This window comes from Rhinatrema bivittatum, chromosome 5, assembly GCF_901001135.1.
Source record: "Rhinatrema bivittatum chromosome 5, aRhiBiv1.1, whole genome shotgun sequence".
Lineage (NCBI taxonomy): Eukaryota > Metazoa > Chordata > Amphibia > Gymnophiona > Rhinatrematidae > Rhinatrema > Rhinatrema bivittatum.
The window spans coordinates 175730902-175755621 of NC_042619.1; the positions used below are offsets into that span (position 1 = coordinate 175730902).

The 24720-nt window shown below is 45.7% G+C and overlaps 1 protein-coding gene across 1 annotated transcript in view; it reads left to right on the forward strand.

Annotated features, from left to right (window-relative positions):
* The first annotated feature begins 1930 nt into the window (after positions 1-1930).
* The window catches only part of CLN5 (CLN5 intracellular trafficking protein), a 38208-nt gene continuing 15418 nt past the window's right edge, over positions 1931-24720 (forward strand). Inside the window, exons 1-3 of the mRNA XM_029603035.1 lie at positions 1931-2207; positions 18196-18370; positions 23926-24151. Coding sequence (XP_029458895.1) covers positions 2104-2207; positions 18196-18370; positions 23926-24151 — 505 coding nt within the window. The 5' untranslated portion in view covers positions 1931-2103. The remainder of the gene's footprint in view (positions 2208-18195; positions 18371-23925; positions 24152-24720) is intronic.

A 24720-nucleotide genomic window follows, 5' to 3' on the forward strand; every position in this document is an offset into this window, starting at 1 on the left:
CACAGACATACCTTGGTCTGATCACCACCTAATACAAGCCAACTTATCTATCAGTTTCTCCCTCAAATGACCTCAAAACACTCCAAACAAAATATCTTACCGTCCTCCATTCAATGCTGAACTTCTACAGAAAACTCTGCAAACTGAACTAATCAACATAAATCTAACAAACTCCAAAGAAGCAACAACTTCATGGCTAAACATCACATAAAAAGTAGCAGACAGCATCAACCCCTTCGTTACAAAGACAAAAAAACAATCAAAACACATCAACCAGTGGTATAATGATAACATCAGAGCAGCCAAACGTATACTCTGTAAAAAAGAAAGAGAATGGAGAAGGAACAAAAATGCAACCACACTAAATATATATCAGAGCCACCAGCACAATATAAAAACATTTTCAACAATACAAAAAAAGAATTCTTCTCCAACAAAATCTCAAAATTTCATCACAACCCCAGAATGTTATTCTCAATAGTTCAAAACCTTACCAAAACCACCCATGAATCTACATGCACCAAACATGGAAGTGATGACTTTGCTGAATTCTTCAACAAGAAAATATCAAAACTAATACAAACCAACTTAACCAACAACAACCAAAACATCAGACTGAACACTAAGATAACCTCAACATGTTCAAACTTTGACACCGCCTCCACTCTCGAAATTCAATCTATTATAAAAAAAATGAACCCCGCCAACCATCCCTATAACAACCCTCAAAACAATCGAACCCACCATATCTAAAACCATCACCAAGATTGTCAACTTATTCCTGATTGAAGGTAATTACCCCAAATGCCTCAAGTCTGCAGTAATTAAACCAATACTAAAAAAGAACAACTTGAACATAGGCGCACCGGCGCGCAGGGCCCTGCTCGCGTAAATCCGGGCGGATTTATAAACTGCCTGTAAAAACATGTTTTCCAGGCGGGTACAAAATAAAACATACACAATTCTAAAACAAAATTAATACATAATTCAATAAATACAAATATAATTATTCTAATAAAATAAAATCCATAAAAACATGATATGCTCGCTTAAATAATAAAATAAAATTGAACAAATAGATAATGCTGTCATATCAACTGAACTATAAATCAAAGCTTTTGTTAAAAATCGGTTGATATCAATCCAGGTCCCAGAAGGCCTAATGGAAAGACTGTGCTTTTAATGCCTTTCTGAAATCTCTTTAGGATTATAAACCCACTGGGGATAGAAAATACCTACAGAACCTGAAAGTAATCTGCTTTGAAGCAATGGAATATAAATCAAATAACAATAATAATAATGGCGAGATATAGGTCTATACGGTGGACAGATGTTATCCGGAAAATTTGACTTGTTTATAGTATTCAGACAGGGCCGAATTTAAAATTATTGTGCCTACGGGCAGAACACTGGGGATGGGGATTTTACCACCGGAAATGAAAGAGCCGTGGGGCTGTCCCAGTTTTGGGGTACCTTCAGAATTTGGAGCATTAGGCACTTACCTATTGTGCCTATGCTTGTATCCGGCCCTATTCACAAACCAGTTTTCTATCGTTGGATTGTGTGGAAAAGGGAAACAGGCAGCAGAGCATGTGATCCCATGAATGCATTGATGCACGTGATACCAAGCTGTCATCCACTGAAAACTGCAGTGAAAAAAGAGAATAGAATCTCAATGCAGGAATATCACAACTGTTGGTGCGAAGTCTGAAAGTGAGGAATTTGCTATTTTATATCGCAAGCAATTTTTCACAGGACTTGGCTGCTGCTGCGGCGGCCGGCGAGACGCCCCAAAGCTCTCTTAACCCACGCTGAAAGAGCGGCTGGGGAGAGGGAGGTGGATGTACCATGCATACCAATATTCACATCTGTTGAAAGTAAATCAGATTAGTTGATTAATGCAGGTTGATACTGAGAGAGGACCTGCATCTGTCCATTTCCCCGAGTATACAGCACGGCACAGGGCAGGGTCACATGACTCGAGCCCCACTCGTCAGCTGACTGAGTCCCTCCCGCAGACGCATGCTGGGGTTAGATGTCTTTCGCACGGACTGCTGCCTGGCGGGCTGAGCCGGCCTGGGGCTGTTGGGGGTAGCAGTCACAATGTCGTTGTCTGTGTTGGTCCTGCTGGAGGCTGCACTCATTTTTGCAGATTTCGGGGCTGAAAGTTTTGCTGAGATACAGCAATCGTGGCCTGTGCCTTACAAGTAAGTTCCTACAGGAAGTGGACGTTACAGTTTCCTTCCTCAAGATTGTGAATTTATGCTGTGCACCAAAACGAACAGAAAAAACCGAAAGCTTTATTTTACAGAAGGGAAATGGTATTTTGTCACAGTTTGTGATATGAAGCGCATGCCTTCCATAAACATTTTATACTTGAGTTGCTTTAGGTAATGGGGTAGACAAATTATTGACGATTTTAGCTGTAACTTGCTTGCTGTCGTCGTTCTCTCTATTTCTGTTGCCAGCTGTTCCCCCACTCTCCTGCTCCATTTGAATGTCCTTTCTTTTCTTCTGGTCTCTCTCTCTTGCTGTCTTCAATTCTGCTTTTTTTTCTCCAGATACAGTACAGGATTTTTATACGTTTTCTTATTTGATTGCCAGTGATGTACAAGGGATTATATAAAGGGGGGGTGTTAAGTAGATTTATACGCAACAGTGTCTGTAACTTTAGAACTTTGCAGTCTAGAATATGTTTTTCAATGTAAAATGGTTAATTCCTAATAACGTGCAAATGTGGGTTGCTCGGTCCCGGGCAGTATGGATTGACCAGGAGAACGTCCTGGCAGACAAATCTGATTGATTTTTTTGATTGGGTGACTAGAGAATTGGATCATGGAAGAGCACTTGATGTGATTTTCTTTGATTTAAGTAAAGCTTTTTATACAGTTCTGCATAGGAGACTCGTGAACAAAAGGAGAAGCTTGGCAGTGGCTGCCAAGGTGGTGGTGTGGATTGCAAACTGGTTGACTGACAGGAGACAGCATGTAATGGTAAAAGGAACCTATTCTGAAGAATGAACTGTGTTAAGTGGAGTGCCACAGGGATTGGTTTTGGGACCGGTTCTGTTCAATATCTTTGTGAGTGACATTGCAAAAGGGTTAGAAGGTAAAGTTTGTCTAATTGCAGATGATACTAAGATCTGCAATAGAGTGGACACACTAATGATATGAAGTCTGCGAAACAATGTGACAAGGCGATAGCAAAAGCCAGAAGAATGCTGGGCTGCATAGAGAGAGGAATATCGAGTAAGAAAAGGGAAGTGATTATCCCCTTGTACAGGTCCTTGGTGAGGCCTCACCTGGAGTACTGTGTTCAGTTCTGGAGACCGTATCTACAAAGAGACAAAGACAAGATGGAAGCGGTACAGAGAAGGGCGACCAGGAAGGTGGAGGATCTTCATCGGATGACATACGAGGAGAGATTGAAGAATCTAAATATGTACACCCTGGAGGAAAGGAGGAGCAGGGGTGATATGATTCAGACTTTCAGATACTTGAAAAACTTTAATGATCCAAAGACAACGGCAAACCTTTTCCGTCGGGAAAAAAATCAGCAGAACCAGAGGTCACAAGCTGAGGCTCCAGGGAGGAAGACTAAGAACCAATGTCAGGAAGTATTTCTTCACGGAAAGGGTGGTGGATGCCTGGAATGCCCTTCCGGAGGAAGTGGTGAAGTCTAAAACTGTGAAGGACTTCAAAGGGGCGTGGGATAAACACTGTGGATCCATCGTCTAGTGGGCGTAAATAAAGAGGAGGCAGCAAAACACTGCACGGAGCGGCAGTAGCCACAGAGGCATTCACGGAGCGGGATGCCAGTGGCCAGTAGTTGGTGTTCCACCTTCAGGCAGCAAAACACTGCAGTGCAGTAGCCACAGAGGCATTCACGGAGCGGGATGCCAGTGGCCAGTGGTTGGTGTTCCGCCTTCACGGAGCGGAGGGATGGAGGGCTCCCATCTCCAAAAAAAAACAAAAACAAACAAACAAAGCAGGGGTGGGTAAGAGTATGGGGCAGGGGTGTGGCCTGCTTGTTGCAGCGGTTGCTACCCCTGATTGAGCTGGATGTTCACTGGGATGCGGATACGGCGCTGCTCTCTGCATTGGTGGAGGGGTGGAAGGGAGTTGGGGCCGGAGGGTGCTGGAAGCCAATAGTGACGGGTGGGAGGGAGAAAAAGGGGGGGGGGGGGGGGGAATTTAAAAAAAATGGATAAACTGCGTGGCTTGCTGGGCAGACTGGATGGTCCGTTTGGTCTTCTTCTGCCGTCATTTCTATGTTTCTATGAAAGAGTAGAAAATGGCAAATGATTTAAGAAAGCTTAAAGACTGGTTGAGGTTTTGGCAGCTGGGATCAATGCTAAGAAGTGAAGAGTCATGCATCTGGGCAGTGGTAATCCAAAACAGCTGTATGCAAAGGGTGGTGAAAGACTGATGTGCACAGACTGGGCGAGGTACCCTGGGGTGATAGTGTCTGGTGATCTGAAGGTGGCAAGGCAATGTGACAAGAAGATAGCTAAAGCTAGAAAAATGCTGGGCTATATAGAGAGAGCAATAACCAGGAAGAAAAAGGAGGTGGTGATGCCCTTGTACAGGTCCTTGGTGAGGCCTCACCTGGCATACCACATTCAGTACTGGTGCCCGTATCTCAAAAAGGAGAGAGACGGGATGGAAGTGGTCCAAAGAAGAGTGACCAAAATGGTGTGGGGATCAACATAGGAAGACTTATGAGGAGAGGCTGAAGGATCTGAATATGTACACCCTGGAAGAGAGGAGGTGCAGGGGAGATATGACACAGACCTTCAGATACCTGAAAGGTTTTAATGATGCACAATCATCAAATATTTTTTGTTGGAAAGAAATCAGTAGAACCAGGGGTCACAAAACGAAACTCCAGGGAGGACGACTCAGAACTAATGTCAGGAAATATTTCTTCACTGAGAGGGTGGTGGATGCCTGGAATGCACTTCTGGAGGAGGTTGTGAAGACGAAAATAGTGAAAGAATTCAAAGGGGCATGGGATAAACACAATGGACCCCTAAAGGCTAAAGGATGGAAATGAAGAAAATAGTGTATGGGATAACTTGCTAGTGCGGTGGTTAATACCCTTAACCTATAAGCCTTGATACTGTTGATGCAACTCCATCGTTGGTTTCTGTTTCAGCAGCAAGGGGGAAAGGGGAATTGGATTCAGAGAGCAGCCAATGAGGGCCCTGACTTTTACAGTCTGGGGAACAAATAAGCATGGGGGTAACTTGCTGATACCGAAGATACTAACATAAGCTTGCTGGACAGACTGGATGGCCCTTTTTCTGCCATCATTTCTATGTTTATGCGAAAATTTAAATGATAGGGATCCAGTGCCAGAAATCTCAAAACCAGCGAACATGCAAAAAATAACTATATAGTTATTTATTTATTAGATTTATATGCCACTTATCAATATTGCTAAGCAGTTTGCAAAGAACATACACAGTTTTTAATTAAATATGCCATACAAATAAACATAATAAAAATATTTCATACATAGAGAAGCCCTATATCAGTTAACCATTATACTGGAAAGTCATTGTTTTTTTTAATTCATTAAGCATGTCCCCCAGCGACAAGGCACATGGCCGAGAGGGACCAGAAATGCGAGCAACGTGGGACGAGGAGTTCCATCGTGGGCTCCTTTTGCCCCCGCTGTGATGGCTGTGAATCGCCAGAAAACAGACAGCAGGGATCAGGTTTGAAGGGGAGGAGCGGGTTGCAAGCAGATGCACCGCCCACACCGGCTCAGAGGGAGCCGCCTAAGCGGCTCGACCGGGCAGAGAGGGCCCGTCGTGGAGGGATGCAGCCGAGGTGCAGGCAGGCCCAGAGTTAGAAAGAGAAGCCCTAGAGGGAAGAAGGCAAGGCGCATTGTAGGAAACTGAGGTTTCCACAGCATTTATCTTGCTAATGCACCAGGCCTGTAAAGAAATGAAAGCCAAAGTGGCTACATTAGAAGGCCCCCGGGAAGTAGATCTCCCTTGGGTTCCCAACACAAGCCAGGTTTAAAGAGGCCTAGGACAGAGGGAACCCCCCTGCCACCCCCACCCCTTCTCTTCCCTGATGGTTCAGAAAGTGATGCAGGGGATGTGGAACTCCCACAGGAAGCTTCCATGGAGGAGGGGGAGTGACGGGGGAGATGTAGCAGTGAGATTGATTGTTTAGGAGGAAAGAACTGAGCCTTCTCATAGTGAAGGTTATGCAAGCCTTAAGCCTGCAGGAGTCGGGCAAAGAAAATGAGGAGGAAAAGAGTGTGCAAGGGGACCCAATACTGAGAGGTATAAGGAGACCAGCAAAAGCCTTTCCCCTCCACCCTGCTGTAGAGGAGATGATTGAGGGAGAATGAGTCACACCTGATGCAGCACTGAAAGCAAGATCCTTAATGACCTCCCTTTACCCACTACAACAGGGGGAAGTAGACGGGTAACTAAAAGTCCCAAAGGTAGACCCCCAGTGTCAAAAAAGACAACTATACCGGTAGAAGGGGGCATCTCCTTAAGAGACGCACGGGATAGAAAGAAACTTTTTAAAAGAAAGCATTTAAAGACAGCAAGTTTGTCCTTATAAGTAGCGGTATGTGGGGGCTATGTAGCCAGGGCATTGGTCAAATGGCTCCAGCAGCTCCAGGAAGAAACGTAGGGGATAGGAGAAAGCCCAGGGTATAGGATGGCCAGCATAGAGTCAGGGACAGCCTTTCTGGAGACCCACTGTATGATCTCATTAGAATCTCAGCCAAACAGATGGCATCGGTGGTGGTGTTGGTGGCAAGGAGGTTTTTGTGGCTCAGACATTGGGTGCTGGATGCACGCTCTAAAGCGAGGTTAAGCATCCTGATCTTCAAAGGGCATCTTCTCATTGGGGAAAACTTAGACGCCCTAATGAAGAGCCTGGTAGATTCAAAACCGCAGAGACTCCTGGAGGATAGGTCCAAAAGTCTCTTAAGGCCCCTTAAACAAAAGATCCAAGAATTTAGAGGGTTTAGGCAAGTAAGAGTCCCAGATAGTCAGGGAGTTAGGCCCCCAGCTGAGACAGCCCTTTTGAGCAGCACAAGACTGGCTAGAGACAAAGCCCCCAGAGCTTCGGGGGGTTTTAAAGGAGCTAAGTGATGGTTGGGGGGCCCCACCCTGAACCTCCTCCAGTGGAAGGTCACCTAACACTACTATTCAAGGAGTGAGTCACCAGGGATGGATGGGTCCTGGCTTCCACAGTTCCAGAATTCTTTTAGGATTCCCCCTGCAGATCGCAGGGAAAAAAAGAGATGCGATCAGTTTGACCCTAGACAAACTGGTGGCACTAGAAGCGATAGTACCAGTTCCAGTCCCTATACTTTGTAGTACCCAAAAAAGAAGGAGCGTTTCGCCCAGCATTAGACTTGAAAAGGGTGAACAGAGCCTTCAGGGTAAGAGGGTTCAGAATGGAAGCATTGAGGTCAGTCACTGGGGCAGTCAGAAAGGGGGAGTTTCTGACTGCGCTGGACCTAGCAGAAGCATATTTGCATATCTCTATCAGAGAGTCGCACTGCAGATACCTGAGGTTTGCAGTACTGGGGAAGCATTATCAGTTCAGAGCACTGCCGTTTGGGCACCAAGAACCTTTACGAAGGTGATGGTAGTAGTGGCAGCAGCACTAAGGAAGGAGGGTATTCCAGTGCACCCATATCTGGACGACTGGCTGATCAGAGCCAGGTCAGAGGAGGCGAGCACCAGCTTCACAAGCAGAGCGAGGGCGCTCCTCGAGGAGTTAGGTTGGGTAGTAAACGAGGCCAAAAGCAGTTTATAGTTTTCCCAAAGGTTAGTGTACTTGGGGGGGGGGGCCCAGTTCGACATCCAGCAGGCAAAGGCGTTTTTAACAAAAACAAAAAGAGGGCAGACACACACTGAGTTACCAGGTGAGGAAGCTTACAGGGACCAGGAAACCGGAAGCAAGAGATTACCTGCAGGTGTTGGGATCGATGGCAGTGACAATAAAGGTAGTCCCATGGGCAAAGGCTCATATATGCCCACTACAGAGGGCGTTGCTCTCAAGATGGAACCCCAGCACGCGAAGATATGGAGAGAGGCTCGGGCTCACCTCCAAGGCCAGAGCCAGCCTTCGTTGGTTGCTAGTCGAAAGCAACTTATTAGCAGGGGTCAGTCTAGTTCCACCGGACTGGGTGATGTTAGCGACAGACGCCAGCAGGTTAGACTGGGGGGCGTATTGCAAAGAACAGGTGGTACAGGGCAGATGGTCAGCCAAGGAGAGGGAGGCCTCGATGAACCTGTTGGAGCTGAGAGCAGTAAGGCTGGCACTCAAATACCTAAGCCCCAGGGCCAGAGCAAAGCCTGTAAGAGTCCTTTCCATCGGCATCACAGCAGTGTCCTATATAAACGGTCAAGATGGGACACAAAGTTGGCAGTTAGAGGACAAAGCAAAACAGCTAATGAGCTGGGCAGAAACGAACCTGGCGGGGTTAAGAGCCGGTTACATAGCAGGGAAGGAGAGCGCACAAGCAAACTACCTCAGTAGGCATGGAGAATGGAAATTAGTGGAGGAAGTGTTTTCGAGAGTAGTAGGGAGGTGGGGAAGGCCAGAATGGGACTTGATGGCAACATGAAAGAATGCCAAGGCTGAAAGACCTTTCAGCAAGCACAAGGAGCAGTGTTCAAAAGCAGTAGATGCCATGGCCAGTGGACCAGCTGCTGTATGTATTTCTGTCATGGCCCTTAATAGAAAGAGTACTTGGGGGAAAGCAGTAGATCACAGGGGCTGGATCATTCTGTTGGCCTCAGACTGGCCCAGAAGTCAGGGTATGCGGACCTAGTGAGGCTGGCAGGGATGCATCTCTAAAGCTAGCGAAAGCAGAGAGCCTGCTCAGGCAGGGCCCAGTCAAGTGGAGAAAGTCAGATCATTATTATCTTACAGCCTGGCTCTTGAGAGGGACAAGTTAGAAAAAAAAGGCTATTCAAGGGTAGTAGTAGCCATCTTGTTAAGATCTAGGAGACACTCTACCTTCTGGGCGTATGGTAGGGTCTGGAAGGTTTTTGAGGAGTGGAGCAAGGGAAGAAAAGTCTCCCCAGAAACAGCAAAAACAAGGGAAATCTTGCAGGACCTGCAGGATGGCCTAGAGCAGTGATTCACAACCTTGTCTTGGGCCCCCCTCCCCCCAGCCAGTCGGGTTTTCAGGATATCCACAATGAATATGCATGAGAGAAAATTTGCATGCACTGCCTCCATAACATGCAAATTTCCTCTCATGCATATTCATTGTGGATATTCTGAAAACCCAACTGGCTGGGGGGTCCCCAGGACAGGTTTGGGAACCACTGGCCTAGAGAAAGAGTTAGCCCTAAATTCTCTCAAAGTGCAGATAGCAGCATTAGTCTGTTTTAGGAGCCAAGTGCGAGGAAGCTCCCTAGGGGCTCACCCTAACATAGCATGTTTCTTGAGGGCAGTAAAATGCATGCAGCCTCCAAAGCGCCAGGTAATACCCACGTGGGACCTTAATATGGTCCTTAGGGTCTTGTCCGAGGCACCCTTTGAACTACTTACAGGAGCAACATTAAAGGACCTCACTTTAAAGGCAATCTTTCTAGTGGCGATATGCTCAACCCGAAGGGTCTCAGAGATCCAGGCGTTGTCCTGTAGGGAGTCCTACCTGTGGATTCACAAGGACAGGGTAGTTAATCATCCTGTCCCATCCTTCTTACCTAAGGTGCTATCAGAGTTTCATGCAAATCAGAAGATTGTTTTACCAGCTCTGAGGAGGACAGAGGGGGGACAGACAGGAGGCAGCCCTCACCTGCTAGTCGTCTGGAGGAGGATGGTACATTATTTAAGGTCACCAATGAATTTAGGAGGTCAGAAAGATTGTTTGTCCTGTTGGAAGGCCAGAGAAGGGGGCCAGGCAGCTTTTAAGCCCTCGGTTGCATGCTGGATTAGGGAAGCAGCAGTGGTGGCATATATTGCACAGAGGAAGCAGGCCCTGAGGGCCTTATGCGCCCACTCTATTAGAGCTCAAGCAACCTCGTGGGCAAAGAGTAGGGCTGCAATGCCTCAAGATATTTGTAGGGCAGCCACAAGGCCCTCCTGGGATATGTTCACAAACCATTACAAGCTAGACCAGGTAGAAGAGGATCTAAAGTTTTTAGCAAAGTAGTGTTGGGGGCCCCTAATGCCTCAGCCCACCCGAATTACTTACTGCTCGGGTACATCCCACAGGTGTGGACTGGTCTGCAGGACGAAAAAGAAGGTGAAATTTATACTTACCAGATAATTTCCTTTCTTTTAGTCCTGGCAGACCAGTCCAAGTACCCTCCCAAAAGAAAAGGGGGAGGGGGTTAAAAAAAAGAGAAATGCAGGACATCTAGGGCAAGATGCTACTGAGGAACCTCCCAGCTATCCCAGGATATATATAGTATGAATGACGTAAGGGGAAAAATTTTCTGCCGCCACCTACTGGCAAGCAGGGGAATTCCCACAGGTGTGGATTGGTCTGCTAGGACTAAAGGAAAGGACATTATCTGGTAAGTATAAATTTCACCTTCTTGGTCCTCCGCGAACCAGCTGATGTCAATTCAGGGGATCTCCCCCATAAAAGACTTTGCTTGGCAGCGCATCCCCAGGTGCCAAAATGCTGAGTGTCCTGTTCCTACAGTCTACTCATCAATATGGGTAAGAAACGAAAAGGATCTATACCTGCTCTCCCATCTGGGCCTGCTCCTCCTACCTCTCCCACTCAGTTGACACTGGACTCATTTACTATGCAGAGTTCATTGCCTGGGGTTTTGTAGCTTGGAGGCAAACCTGCTCCCTCGGAGTCATTGGTCTCCCTTAACCAGGGTGGTCTCATTCCTCCTCAGGTTTCTCACTCCCCTTTGTCTGGTTCAGGAGAAGTTGGGATAGGTACTTCTACTCCCTTATCTCCCCATGATAGGCTAATTCCAGCAATTGGAGCTTCTGAGAATGTAGCTCCGTCAGAGTGAGTGTATTTGTTCCATAAAACCTTAAGTAATCACTCGTTGGATCGTTCTTTGGAGTGCCCTCTCCAAAATGGAACAGTCCCTTACAATTAGAATAGACTCTATGCTAACAAATTTGGGATCTACATCTAATCTAGGTAATGATCGTTCTCAAGTTATTAGGGATATGAATGATAAGATTGTCAACTGAAGAAAAATGATCAGTATTTCAAAATTGTAATGCATCTTTGGTTAAAGACAATTTAATGTTACATTCTTCTAAAGTGGAAAATTTGGCAAATTTATCTCGTAGGTTAAATCTTCATTTTTTATTTTTTTTTTTATTTTCCTAAATGTCCAGTATTGTCTCCTACTGAGATGCTAAAAAGATTTTATTTGGATGTTCTAATGTTATCTCAAGAATCTTTTTGTAAATTTGCCAAAGTTTACTTTATCCCAGATTGGGGGCAGAAGGCTGCCACTGAGGGCACGACGACCAACTTCCCCATTGCGGAATGTGATTTAACATCATTCCTGGAGCAGTCTGGAACTGAAATGTTAGAATCAGTCACTCTTAATGTCACATTATTTCAAGAATCTGAAAAGCAATTATACTGAAGATACTTTTTTCTAGAAGCCAAAATAAATTGCTGTTTTCCCTGATATGGTCAGGGGAACAGAATTTAAAAGAAAAAATGTTTATATAAGATATGTCATAATGGGTCAGACCAAGAGTCCATCAAGCCCAGTATCCTGTTTCCAGACTCATCTGCATACTGCTCCCAGCATCCCCTGGGAGAGGACTCCAGAGGTCACAACGAGCGAATGGGAAGAAGAAATCTGCTCTTGCTCTCGGCAGCGCATATAGCAGGGAAGGACTATTGCCAAACCAGTTTTCTCAGCAGGAGCAAGCTGGATCCAGGAGCATGAGAGTTAGGTCTAGAAGCCTTTCAGATGATAGTGAATTGGTGGGGGCTCCTGGGCGCAGACCTAAGAATGTCACGTTCGAATGCCAAGATTTACATGTTCTTCAGTTGCAGGGCAGAACTGGCCTCCAGTGGCATAGACACGCTGCTATGCCCGTGGTCACATATCAGTCCACTGTATGTCTCCACCGTGGCCTCTGGTAGATACAATGATATAAAGCAGCGATTCTCAACCGGTGTGTCGCGCACCCGCTGCTCTCCCCCCCCACCCCCCCTTCACCTCAGCGAGACGAGCACTGCTGCCGTTCCTGCCCGGGCTATCGGCACATTCGAGCCCCGAGGGGAACGGCAGCAGTGTTTGTGAAAGCCGGCAACAGGAAATTGACCTTTTCTTCTTCCTGCCCCCGTGGCCCGGAAGAGGAACTAATGTTTACCGGGCACGCGGGAAGAAGAAAAGGCCATGCATGCATGCTGCTGCTGCAGAAATCGCATTCGATGCTGGCTGGCCACTTTGCCAGGGCCTGCAGGAGTACGGAGCCGCTGCCCCCCAGCTCCGACCTACCCTTCTCTCGCCAGCGCAACTCCAGCAAGAAAATATAAAATTAATAATAATAATCAAACTGCAAGAAAAAAAAAAGGCTGGGGTGGGGAGAAAAGCATAGAATTATATTCTCAGCTGATTGCTCTGTGCCGTGATCGATCGCAGCACAAGCAAACAGCTGAGTGCTGCCTTCTTAGTGCTGTGGGGCTGGGGAGGTCACTCCAGCTGCAGTTTCCAGCCTGTCAGGACTCTGCTTTTAATAGCAGCATACCGGCTCCCTTGTGCTGTAACTGCTATGTGTGCTGTGGGTGGGGGTGAGTGAGACAGAGAGTGAGCCAGCATGTGTATAAGTGTATGAGAGAATGTGTGTGTAAGTAAGAGAAATGTGTGAGAGCAAGAGACTGCTCAGGAAAGTCACTGGTGTGTGTGAGAGAAAGAGATTGGTCAGGGATGTGACTTGTGTGTGTGTGTGTGTATGAGAGAGAGATTGGTCAGGAAGGTGACTGGAGTGGGTGTGTGTATGAGAGAGAGATTGGTCAGGCAGGTGACTGGAGTGTGTGTGTGTATGAGAGAGAGATTGGTCAGGCAGGTGACTGGAGTGTGTGTGTGTATGAGAGAGAGATTGGTCAGGCAGGTGACTGGAGTGTGTGTGTGTATATGAGAGAGATTGGTCAGGCAGGTGACGTGTGTGTGTGAGAGAGAGATTGGTCAGGCAGGTGACGTGTGTGTGTGTGAGAGAGATAGACTAGTCATGGGCCCTAAGGAAGAAGAGCGTGCGGACAGAGCTTCAGCAGCCCTTACTGCTTCTGGTATGTGCTATTGGCCTACAAGGGTAAGTAGTAGGAGAGTTACTGGAGAGGGTAAGTAAAGGTGGCTTTTTAAGCTTATCTTTCTTGATTGACTGCCATTTTAATTATTAGGTATTATGTGATGTGTCTGCTGTTAGAAATATTTTATTGGTGTATGGAGAATTTTTAATAATTTTGAAAATTTTTAATGATTGGATGTTCCATTTATCAGTTATTTTGAAACATTTATTATATTCTAGTTTTAGAATTATGTAATATTTCTCGGGAATGTATAAATAGAAATGTGGTGACAAAAACTGAACTGGAAACAGCAAGAAGCCAAACTCTGTATCCAGTAAAACATCACAAAAACATTAGCTTTATGGTCACTTTATTCTGTATTTGGTGAGGGTCTGTCTGTGTTCTGCGAGCTTGTAGTTTCTTGGTAGGGATCTATAGCAGCTTGGCTTTTCATTAGGTAGGGTTGTTACTGTTTGAGTTCCATAATGCAGGTGTAACTTTGTGCACATTAGTTTGTAGTTTGTGTACATTATTTCAGATCTTGGAAGTCTGATAGGTGCTATATTTTTGTTTTGCATAGAATGCAGAGTGGCTTTTTTCGGTTTCCATTCTAGTTTCTGTTTCCATATTTGTAATTTGTGGTCTTTCTGTACTTGGTGAAGGTTGATTCTGTGTGTGTGACCGAGGTGAAGTATTTTACTAGCATGCAGGCATTTGTATCAATATTATTTGTTGTCTTTTCTCAATAGAACATGCATTGGTGGTAAACTACTGTTTTTTTTCATAAGGAGGGCTATTGCACCTGGTAGGAGAGCTTGCTTATGTTGCTGTTACTGAGATGTCAGCAGAAATATCTTTTTTTTTGAATGGTAAATTGAACGGGAAATGTCCTAGTTCTGCTCTGCACTCGTTGGGGGTCGAGGGGGTTCCTGTGGATTGCAGAGTGTATGTTTACATTTAGCCTGGTGATGGTCACATGTTCAGTGTGCCACGCACGTGAGAACCATCTGTCAGGTGTGTCCCGACAGAAAAAAGGTTGAGAACCACTGATATAAAGAATAGAGAGCCACTCATCCACACTAATACTAGTAGCCCCAGATTGTCCAAGGAGGTCCTGGTACGCAGATCTAGTGAGATTGCTGAGCAGGACTGCGCTACACTTTTCTCAAAGAGTAGGGCTTCCTCCTGCGAGGACCTGGCTCCATTCTCTTATGGCTTGGCCCTTGAAAGGGCACATCTGTGCAAGAGAGGTTATTCCTCAGCCATAACTTTAACCATGTTAAAAGCTCGAAAGCCATCAACATCATTGGTACATATCAGAGTCTGGCGATTATTTTAAGGAGTTCTACAGCAAGCAGGAAATCTCTGCATGAAAGTCAGGTATACTTACATATTTTACATTTCCTTCAGTTGGGCCTGGCTAAAGGATTGGCTCTTAATTCCCTAAAAGTATAGGTGGCCACAATTTCATGCTGTAGGGGCAGAGTCAAAGGTGCTTGGGAGATGCACATGGACATCATGTGGTTTCTGAGAGGGGTTAAGAAGGATCCTCCCACCTTTCAGACCATTAGTACCTCGGCGGGCTTTCAACTTGGCCTTGAGGGCCTTAGTCAGACTACCCTTTGAGCCAATAAAACAGGCCTCCATAAAGGACCTGTCCCTGAAGACTGTCTTCCGAATAGCAATCTGCTCAGCAAGGCGCGTCTCAGAGATGCAGGCCCTTTCATGTAGAGAGCCTTACTTGGTCTTTTCCTCAGATGTGGTGACTTTTCGGCCATTGCCATCTTTTCTACTGAAAGTGGTGTCTGCTTTTCATTTTAACCAATTTTAGTAGGGAAATGATGAAGACATACATTGTAGGGATGTGAATCGTGTCCTCGATCGTCTTAACGATCGATTTCGGCTGGGAGGGGGAGGGAATCGTATTGTTGCCGTTTGGGGGGGTAAAATATCGTGAAAAATCGTTAAAAATCAAAAAACCGGCACATTAAAACCCCCTAAAACCCACCCCCGACCCTTTAAATTAAATCCCCCACCCCAAATAACTTAAATAACCTGCGGGTCCAGCGGCGGTCCGGAACGGCAGCGGTCCGGAACGGGCTCCTGCTCCTGAATCTTGTCGTCTTCAGCCGGCGCCATTTTCCAAAATGGCGCCGAAAAATGGCGGCGGCCATAGACGAAAAAGATTGGACGGCAGGAGGTCCTTCCGGACCCCCGCTGGACTTTTGGCAAGTCTCGTGGGGGTCAGGAGGCCCCCCACAAGCTGGCCAAAAGTTCCTGGAGGTCCAGCGGGGGTCAGGGAGCGATTTCCCGCCGCGAATCGTTTTCGTATGGAAAATGGCGCCGGCCATACGCGTATGGCCGGCGCCATTTTCCGTACGGAAAATGGCGCCGGCAGGAGATCGACTGCAGGAGGTCGTTCAGCGAGGCGCCGGAACCCTCGCTGAACGACCTCCTGCAGTCGATCTCCTGCCGGCGCCATTTTCCGTACGAAAACGATTCGCGGCGGGAAATCGCTCCCTGACCCCCGCTGGACCTCCAGGAACTTTTGGCCAGCTTGTGGGGGGCCTCCTGACCCCCACGAGACTTGCCAAAAGTCCAGCGGGGGTCCGGAAGGACCTCCTGCCGTCCAATCTTTTTCGTCTATGGCCGCCGCCATTTTTCGGCGCCATTTTGGAAAATGGCGCCGGCTGAAGACGACAAGATTCAGGAGCAGGAGCCTGTTCCGGACCGCTGCCGTTCCGGACCGCCGCTGGACCCGCAGGTTATTTAAGTTATTTGGGGGGGGTTCGGGAGGGTGGGGGATTTAATTTAAAGGGTCGGGGGTGGGTTTTAGGGGGTTTTAGTGTGCCGGCTCACGATTCTAACGATTTATAACGATAAATCGTTAGAATCTGTATTGTATTGTGTTCCATAACGGTTTAAGACGATATTAAAATTATCGGACGATAATTTTAATCGTCCTAAAACGATTCACATCCCTAATACATTGTACACCATATACTGTTAAAGCACCTAAAAGAAATGAAATCCTTTAGTAAAACAGACAAATTATGTTTGGCAGCCCCTGGAAAGGGAAAGCAACATCCAAACCCACCTTAGCCAGGTGGATCAGCATACATGCCCTTGGGCAGGCAGGCCTCAGCAGTCCTGCTAGCACACAAGGGACATCATGGGCCAAAGCATCCTCTCTCTTTCCGGATGAGATCTGCAGGCCCACCACGTGGTCTCCTCTGCACTCCTTCACAAAGTACCTTAGGCTAGAATGTGCAGGCCAAGGTGTACTCAGCCTTTGGAGCAGGAGTCTGGAGGACAGCCCTTTCTTCTTCCTGCCCTATCAAGGGGAAGCTTAGGTAACACCCATAAGTAATGACTGGTCTAGCAGAAAGATAAGGATGGTTAAATTATGATTACCTGATAATAATTTTCTTTCTTTGAGTCCTGCTAGACCAATCCAGAACATGCCCAGGAAGACATGGGCAGTGGAACTATGGCATCATCTGAGGTACGCGTGGCAGCACCCTCCTTCTCAGGGCTTAATTTGTAGGGGAATGGCCTGGAATGCAGTTCCGGCACTTCTTTTCAGGGCAGCAGAGATGTTCTGCTTCAGCCCCTTCCCTTCAGGCAGCCTGTAGGAAAGAGAAGAGGAGACTGTGATCCTGGAGCAAACAGAGTGGAGAACAGCCACTGTATTCCCTAACCCAGCCCCTTCCCTCCTGCTGTTCCCCCTCCTCTCCTTTTCCACAAGGAAAAAAAACAAAACTGTCGCCCTATTGCGACAGTTTTGTTCTATGTAAACCGACCTGATTCGATACCTGTATTGAGAACGTCGGTATATAAAAATCCGAAATAAATAAATAAATAAATAAGGAACAGGATGAGAAGGGACGATAATTAGGCAGGTGCTGTAGAGCAAAAATGGACTCAAAAAGAGGTTGAATTGCGTTTGAAACTTATGAGCCATAGTGCTAGTCATCAAGGCTTCAACCTTGGCCTTGATAAGCACTACGGTTCACAAGTTTCAAACTTGTGCTAATTCAACCCCTTTTTGTGTCTGTTAACCCGGACTTAATTTCTGGCAGAACAACCAAGAATGGTGTTCTGCTTACTTGTTCCAGGACCCAAGGAGATAAGAGTAGAGCAACTGGTGTAAATCATTTTCAGCTCCCTGCAGAAATGAAGCAGAGACGATGGAGGAAGAATTATTTCTGCCCCCAACCACCCACCCCATGCCCCAGAGAAAGCAGAGCAGAGTGTGTTAGAGCTACTTACTCTGAGATGAGAGCAACCATATAGCCTTGATTTTTGTGCAATTTCCTGACACAACTGAAAGGCCATGGGAAAGGGTGAAGAGACACCTAGCAACCCTCCATCTGCTGCTCCAGGGTGTATTAGCATATAGACTGTGTGTAGGAGAGTTTTTAAGAAAGAACTTGCACCTTGCCTTGGCCCTGGCCCTACTATCTTCCACAGTTCCACTTCTTTTTGTCTACAAATTAAGCCCCGCTGCTTCTACTGCCTCTCTTTACCTCTTGACTCGCATAAAATAATCTATAGACCATGTGTTCAAGGATATGGCATTAGGGAGATTTCCAGTGGACCATCACACCTCTGTTATAACCCAGAGTGAGATCATAAGAGGTGTGTCCTCTGTCTCCATCAGCTGTGGAGGAAGGAAATCCCATATGCAATGACTAGTCTAGTAAATGCTGGAGGCTAGGTGGGGATAGGAGAGCGTGCTTGCAGTTGGGGTATTTTCCCTCAGAGCTGGCGACTCTAACATCATTCAATGCGAAAGGAGGCATTCACTTGAAATCTAGTGGCCAAATGTATTATGTTAGTTCCAAGAAAAAGGTGTTGTATACACCTGAAAGATTTATGTGCTTAAAGTGATCATGTAAAGAAGATTTTCTCCTCAAAACCAGATTGATGCTGTCTTTGTTTTCATTTTAATTGTAGACGTTTTGATTACCGCCCTAAAGCGGATCCCTTTTGTCAAGCTTTGTATACATTCTGCCCAACCGGCTATCATGATGGACACATTCCCGTGATGAAAGATGATGATATCATCGAAGTTTTCCGACTACAAGCTCCAGTATGGGAATTCAAGTATGGCAGTCTTCTTGGACATTTTGTAAGCAGTTTGTCCACTGTCGCATGAAATCTGTTTCTCTAACTTCTCTCACGTAGCTAAATTCTCTTTGCTTAAAAGCATTATTTAACATCAGTAAAGTGCTATGAGTCTTTAGTTATACACGTACTGCATCACTGTTTCTGTCATTTGTTAGAGATCTCTCAGCCAAAATGTGACTTTCCCCATTGTTTACTTTTGGTGTGATGTTGCTGCTGCTACTACTATTACGTAACACTTTTATAGTGCTACTCGATGTATGCAACGTTGTACAAAAACACATGAGAGTCCCTTCTCAGTAGAGTTTGCATTCTAATCAAAAAAGACTTTGGGAATTTATTTTATTAAGAAAATGGTTAAAAATGAATAAGGCTGTAAGGAGGATAATCAGGGGTTAAGATTTAAAAGCCTCAAATTAGTGGGATTTTAGACTAGATTTGAATAAGGCAAGAGAGGGAGCATGACGCACCAACTCAGGAAGTCTATTCCAAGCCTACAGTGCAGCCAGGTGGAAAGCACAGAGTTGGAATTGGCGATAGAAGAGAAAGGTATAGAAATGACTGATTTGCCTGATGAGCAGAGTGCATGAGGAGGAGAGATGAAGAAAGGTAGTGAGGAGCTGCAGAATAAAGGCTCTTGTAGGTGAGTAGGAGGAGCTTGAACTGTATGCAGAAATTGATAGGGAGCCAGTGTAGTGACTTGAGAAGAGGGGTTATGTGAGTGTAGCGACTTTGGCGAAAGTTAAGTCATGCAGCTGAATTTTAGATAGATTGTAGTGGAGAGAGAAATTTGTTCACTGGAGAACTTATGAGGTGATGAAAGGCTGGATGAGGGTTATGGTAGTTTGTGCAGAAAGGAAACAATGGATTTGGGTGATGTTATAGAGAAAGAAACGACACATTTTAGCAGTGTTTTGGATATATATATAGAGAAGGAGAGGAATAAAAAATGACCACAAGATTACAGGCTGAGGGGACTGGGAGGTTACAGTGTTGGCCACAGAAATTAGAGACAGGAGGAAGAGGGAAAGTGGGCTGGGGGGGGAAAATAAAAAGTGGTGGTGGGAAATCCCAGGGAGCAGTGTCTGACAAGCAGGCTGAGGCTTGGCACTGGATTTCTGGTGAAATTTTTTTTGTAGAGAGGTAAATCTGGGAATCAGCATAAAGATGGTATTCAAAACTATGAGAGGAGATCAGAATCCCAAGAGAATTCATATACAGGGAGATGAGAAGAGGGCCCAGGACAGAACCCTGAAGCATACTAATTCATAGTGGGATAGCAGTAGAGGAGAATTCCAGAAGAGAGACTAAAAATGCGATGGGAGAGGTAAGAAGAGAACCAAGACAGAATGGAGTCCCAAACTTCAAGTGAGTATAGAGCATCAAGGAGTAGGTGGTGATCAACAATGTCAAGAAAGATAAAAATTGAGTAAAGGCCTTTCATTTTAGCCTTGAACATGTTGTTTGAGACTGTGGCAAGGGCTGTTTCTGTGGAATGTAGAGGGCAAAAAACAAGTTGTAGTTGATTGAGAATGGCTTGAGATGAAAGAGAGTCAATACTGCAAGAATTAAAAGGGAGGAGAGAGATGGTGACTGGATGAGACTGTGGGGGAGGGTGGTTTAATGTGAACATTATCAGATGATGGTCTGAGAGAGAAGAACTGATATAGAGAAGTCTGAGAAACAGCAGTTGGAGGAAAAGACAAGGTCAAGGAAGTGGCTATGCTTGTGAGTAGAGACAGAGTAGGAAATCGAATGAGGAGGTCAAGGCAAAGAGTTCTGAGGCATAAGAATCGGAGAGATTATCAACGTGAAAGTTAAAGTCCCTAAGAATAAGGGAAAGGAAAGATGGTCAAAAGGAAAGCCAAGAATCAAAGTCGGTGAGAGAAGGAAAGGGATTTATCAGGGGGTCAATAATTAACAGTAACCTGGAAGGTAGTGGGGTGAATAAGCAGATGAGAGTGGGCAGAAAGAAAGTGGGATTGAGGTGGAAGAAGGGGTTGAAACGTACAGGAAGAGAGAGCAGCATACCAATCCCACCATTGCGTCCTATTATGTGAGGTGCATAGAAGAAAGGATAACTTTCATGATAAAGAGCAGCAACCGAAGCAGAGCCCTCATAGAAAAGCCAGGTGTCTGTCAGAGCAAGAAGAGATATGAGAGAGAGGTCATGAATGTAGGCAAGTTTATTGGAAACAGAGTGGACATTACACAGAGAGCATGAAAAAGGAAGAGAAGACTTTTGCTGTTCATGGATTGGGGTGGAGTGGGGAAAGAGACAGATGAATGTGCCACGGGGGGGGGGGGGGGGGGGGGGGGGGGGGGGGGGGAGAAGGAAGGGGAGTTGATGATGCCAGAAGATGGGGGACAGAAGAGTTGATGATGCCAGGGGTTGGGGGAGAAGGGTGGAGGAAGAGGGAAGATCATGATTCAAGGGAATGGGGAGGAAAGATGGAAGGAGAGGAAAGATGATAATGATGCCAGGGAGTGAGGGAAACAGAAGATTTCCTAGCGTGTAACAGATGGACTCAGGACCAATGGTATAGTGTACTCCTGATAGCAGTTGGGAGAAGGAGTCAGATTTCAATCTGACGTCAGCCTACGTATACCTGTGCAGGAAGCTTAGCTTTTCAGTATTTCTCCGTCTCCTAAGCAGTTAGGGACGCTACACACACTTGCACAGTGGCAGAAACCCAAGATGCTGTTGGGTGGCGACGTGGTCCTCCATACGTACCTTCTCGAGGTTCTACCACCTGGATGTCCAGGCCCGGGAGGACACATCCTTTGCAAGGGCAGTACTAAGTGGGCCACGGGCAGCCTCCCACCCGGTTCAGAAGTAGCTTTTGTACATCTGCTACACGCTAGGAAATGGAGAAATTACTTACCTGATAATTTTGTTTTCCTTAGTGTAGACAGATGGACTCAGCATCCCGCCCACGGCTGCCCCAAAATCCCTGAGAACAAGACAAGCATGGGTAAGCGAGGTATTACCCCTAGTTCAAGACACCCATAGTTGCCGGGTGTCGGTGTTTTCGGTTGAGTGCACTGGCGGTCTCCAATTTGGAAATCAGTTGAACCAGTCCTAGTTAATCAAGTTAATCAAGTTAGCCAAGTTAATCAAGTTATTGAAACACACATATATCCACAATTGCTTTTCGAGGAGAATACTGAAGAGCTAAGCTTCCTGCACAGGTATAGGTAGGCTGTCAGCTTGAAATCTGACTCTGTCTCCCAACTGCTATCAGGAGCACACTATACCCATTGTTCCTGAGTCCATCTGTCTACACTAAGGAAAACGAAATTATCAGGTAAGTAATTTCTCCATTTAAGTAGTGGAGTAGAGCATGGGTCTAAAGGACATGTGGAAGTTTTGACATTTGTGATAATCTGTACTATTTCTGCTTCTGAGACATAACAAAGTGATCCCATATTGGCTAGCTAACATGTTCTGCAGTGCCTTGTGGCAGAGTGTAAGAAAGAGTAAAGAGAGGTCAAAAAGGCATTGCAAAGTTCAATGGGTAAACTGGAGGATGAATGCTATGGTTGCTTAGTTACAGGCATACAGGCCATGTGTAAAGCAACGACTAACTTTTTTTTTCGCAGCCGCTTGAGATTGCCAGTCCTCTCTCCCCTCCTCCCGGAGCAAGGCGCGAAAAGCAGCCTTGCTTCGGGAGGAGGGGAGACAGGACTGGCAGTGTAAAGCAACGACTTACTTTTTCGCAGCCCTCCTCCAAAGACGGACATCGGCAGAGACGGACATCGGTTCCCCTGCCTCCCGGAGGCGAAGATGGATGCCTGCACAGGCGAAAGCGGCCCCTGTGCGTGCAATTGGGCCGCTTAAGGCGTGATGTCACGGCATGTGGCGTCACGTCTTGAGCGGCCCAATTGCACGCACAGGGGCCGCTTTCGCCTGTGCAGGCATCCATCTTCATCTCCGGGAGGCAGGGTAGCCGATGTCCGTCTTTGGAGGAGGGCTGCGAAAAAGTAAGTCGTTGCTTTACACATGGGACTGTGAGGAGGGAGGAGGCCTTAACTGCTGGGGGGAGCAGGGAATTGAAGTGGTGAAAACGAGAGTCCTCCAAAAGAAAACAGGCAAAGTGCTGGAAGAAAGTGGAGGGAGGGGAAGAAAAAATACGGGAAAGCTTCAAAGCAGGTTAAACACGCGGCAAAACGGCAGGGAAAAAAGCGATAGTCGGGGCGCGCGTTACTGGATGGTAGGGAATAGCTAATTCGATCATTTACATTTAATATACATGCCGCGTGCGGAAGGGGTTACCCGGGGATTTAAGGACGCGGTAAGAGTAGGTTAAAGGGGATTGTGGATCGCAGGAAGGGCTAACGCGGCCGGAAAGTAAGTAGAAAGCGGGTTAGGAGCAGGGTAACCGCGGCCGCACTTTACTGGATTGACCTGAATGTGTCTGTAACAAAACCCACCCCGATTCAAAGTACCCCTCTTCAGTGGTACCTGTAGATAAAAGTATCAGACTGAGCCTATACACAGGTGTGTTCTCTCTCTCTCTCTCTCTCTCTCATTACACATGAGAGGTCTAAATTGTGAATCTGTTATTTACTCTTTCGGATAATAGAAGGACTAGGGGCACTCCATGAAGTTAGCAAGAGGCACATTTAAGACTAATCTGAGAAAATTCTTTTTCACTCAACGCACAATTAAGCTCTGGAATTTGTTGCCAGAAGATGTGGTTAATGCAGCTAGCGAAGCTGGGTTTAAAAAAGGTTTGGAGAAGTCCATTAACTGCTAATAATCAAGTTGACTTAGGGAATAGCCACTGGCATCAGTACCGTGAATTAACTTCAACGAAACAGGGAAGTAGTGCATTTTTTAAATATTTAAATGTTTCTTGCAAAAATATTTCAAAAAAATTGTTAAAAGTGATGGACCAATGATTAAAAGGAATACCCCTTTTGATTCATCAATAGAGCATTACGTAAGGCTCTAAAAGATGTCAAAGTGAGGGGATGATATGAAGGTCCCTTAAAACATTACTATAAATTGTGGTAGATATGTTTTTTTGTGTGCAATTGTCAATTTGTATTACCCATTAAGACTTTTTTCTATATTACTGGCATCAGTAGCATAGTATCTACTCAATGTTTGGGTACTTGCCAGGTACTTGTAGCCTGGATTGTCCACTGTTGGAAACAGAATGTTGGACTTGATGGACCCTTGATCTGACCCAGTATGGCAATTTCTTCCTAGGTTAATTGGAAGAGTCTTGTTCATTGCATAATGGTGATACTGAATGATCAGCCTCAAGGTACATGTATACCTAATTCTAGAGAGAGCCAAAAATTTTTACTGCTATAGTGGAACTATGTAAAAAGGTAAAAAAATGGGGAGAAAAAACCCAGGTAATTGTGAAAGAAGGCTCATGGCACTGCAGCCCTGTAGGGACTACTTCCAGTTGAACTGGAAGCATGTGGAAACTGCCTGGGCCCAAAACATTACATTGTTGTTTCTTGTAGTTAGCTTTCTGCAATATAGAAACAAAAATGAATGGTATAATACATATTTACCTTTTGTTCATTTTTGTTCTACAGAAAATCATGCATGATGCCATTGGATTCAGGAGCAGTCTGACTGGTGAAAACTACACAGCAGAATGGTACGAGCTCTTCCAGCTTGGGAACTGTACATTTCCACATGTGAGACCAGAATTAGCTGCTCCATTCTGGTGCAATCAGGGCGCAGCCTGCTTCTTCCAAGGAATAGATGACAAACACTGGAAGGAAAATGGCAGTTTGATTACCGTGACCAAAATAACAGGTATAGCTCCTGGGTACGACTTGATGATAGTAACTACATGAGAGTGGCTAACCTTAATCTTATTACTGGTTTCCACAATACTCTTTCACTTTGCATTCTGTAGGCTGACAATTAGTGCAAAATGCTTGAGACTACTACTGCAATTTAAACCAAATTGATACCCTTCAATTGAGCATTGTTCTATATGGAGCTAGTTCTCAATTAGTGAGGTATTACATGGCTATTTGAGTTCGTTAGTAGGGTGATTAGATGGTGTACCGGATCTCGAGCAGCTCTGTTAAACCTCAGGTTTAAATGCCTGTAAAACCTAGTAGAGTATCGTTGAGGAGTAGATTTTGCTATTTTTATGCATTCTTTCTGTGCAAGTTAAAGAAATCATTATGAGGAGGCTATGTATGTCCATTAGGGATTTGTTTGAAACAAATTCTAAATGCAATGAATGAATCCATTTTTGTTTCATATATGGACCCCTGAAATGAATGGCGGGTGCCCATGAGTTTAAACAAAAATGTTGTCTCGGTCATTTGTTTCCTATTTGAGTCTATGGCTGTGCTGAGCAAACTAATCAT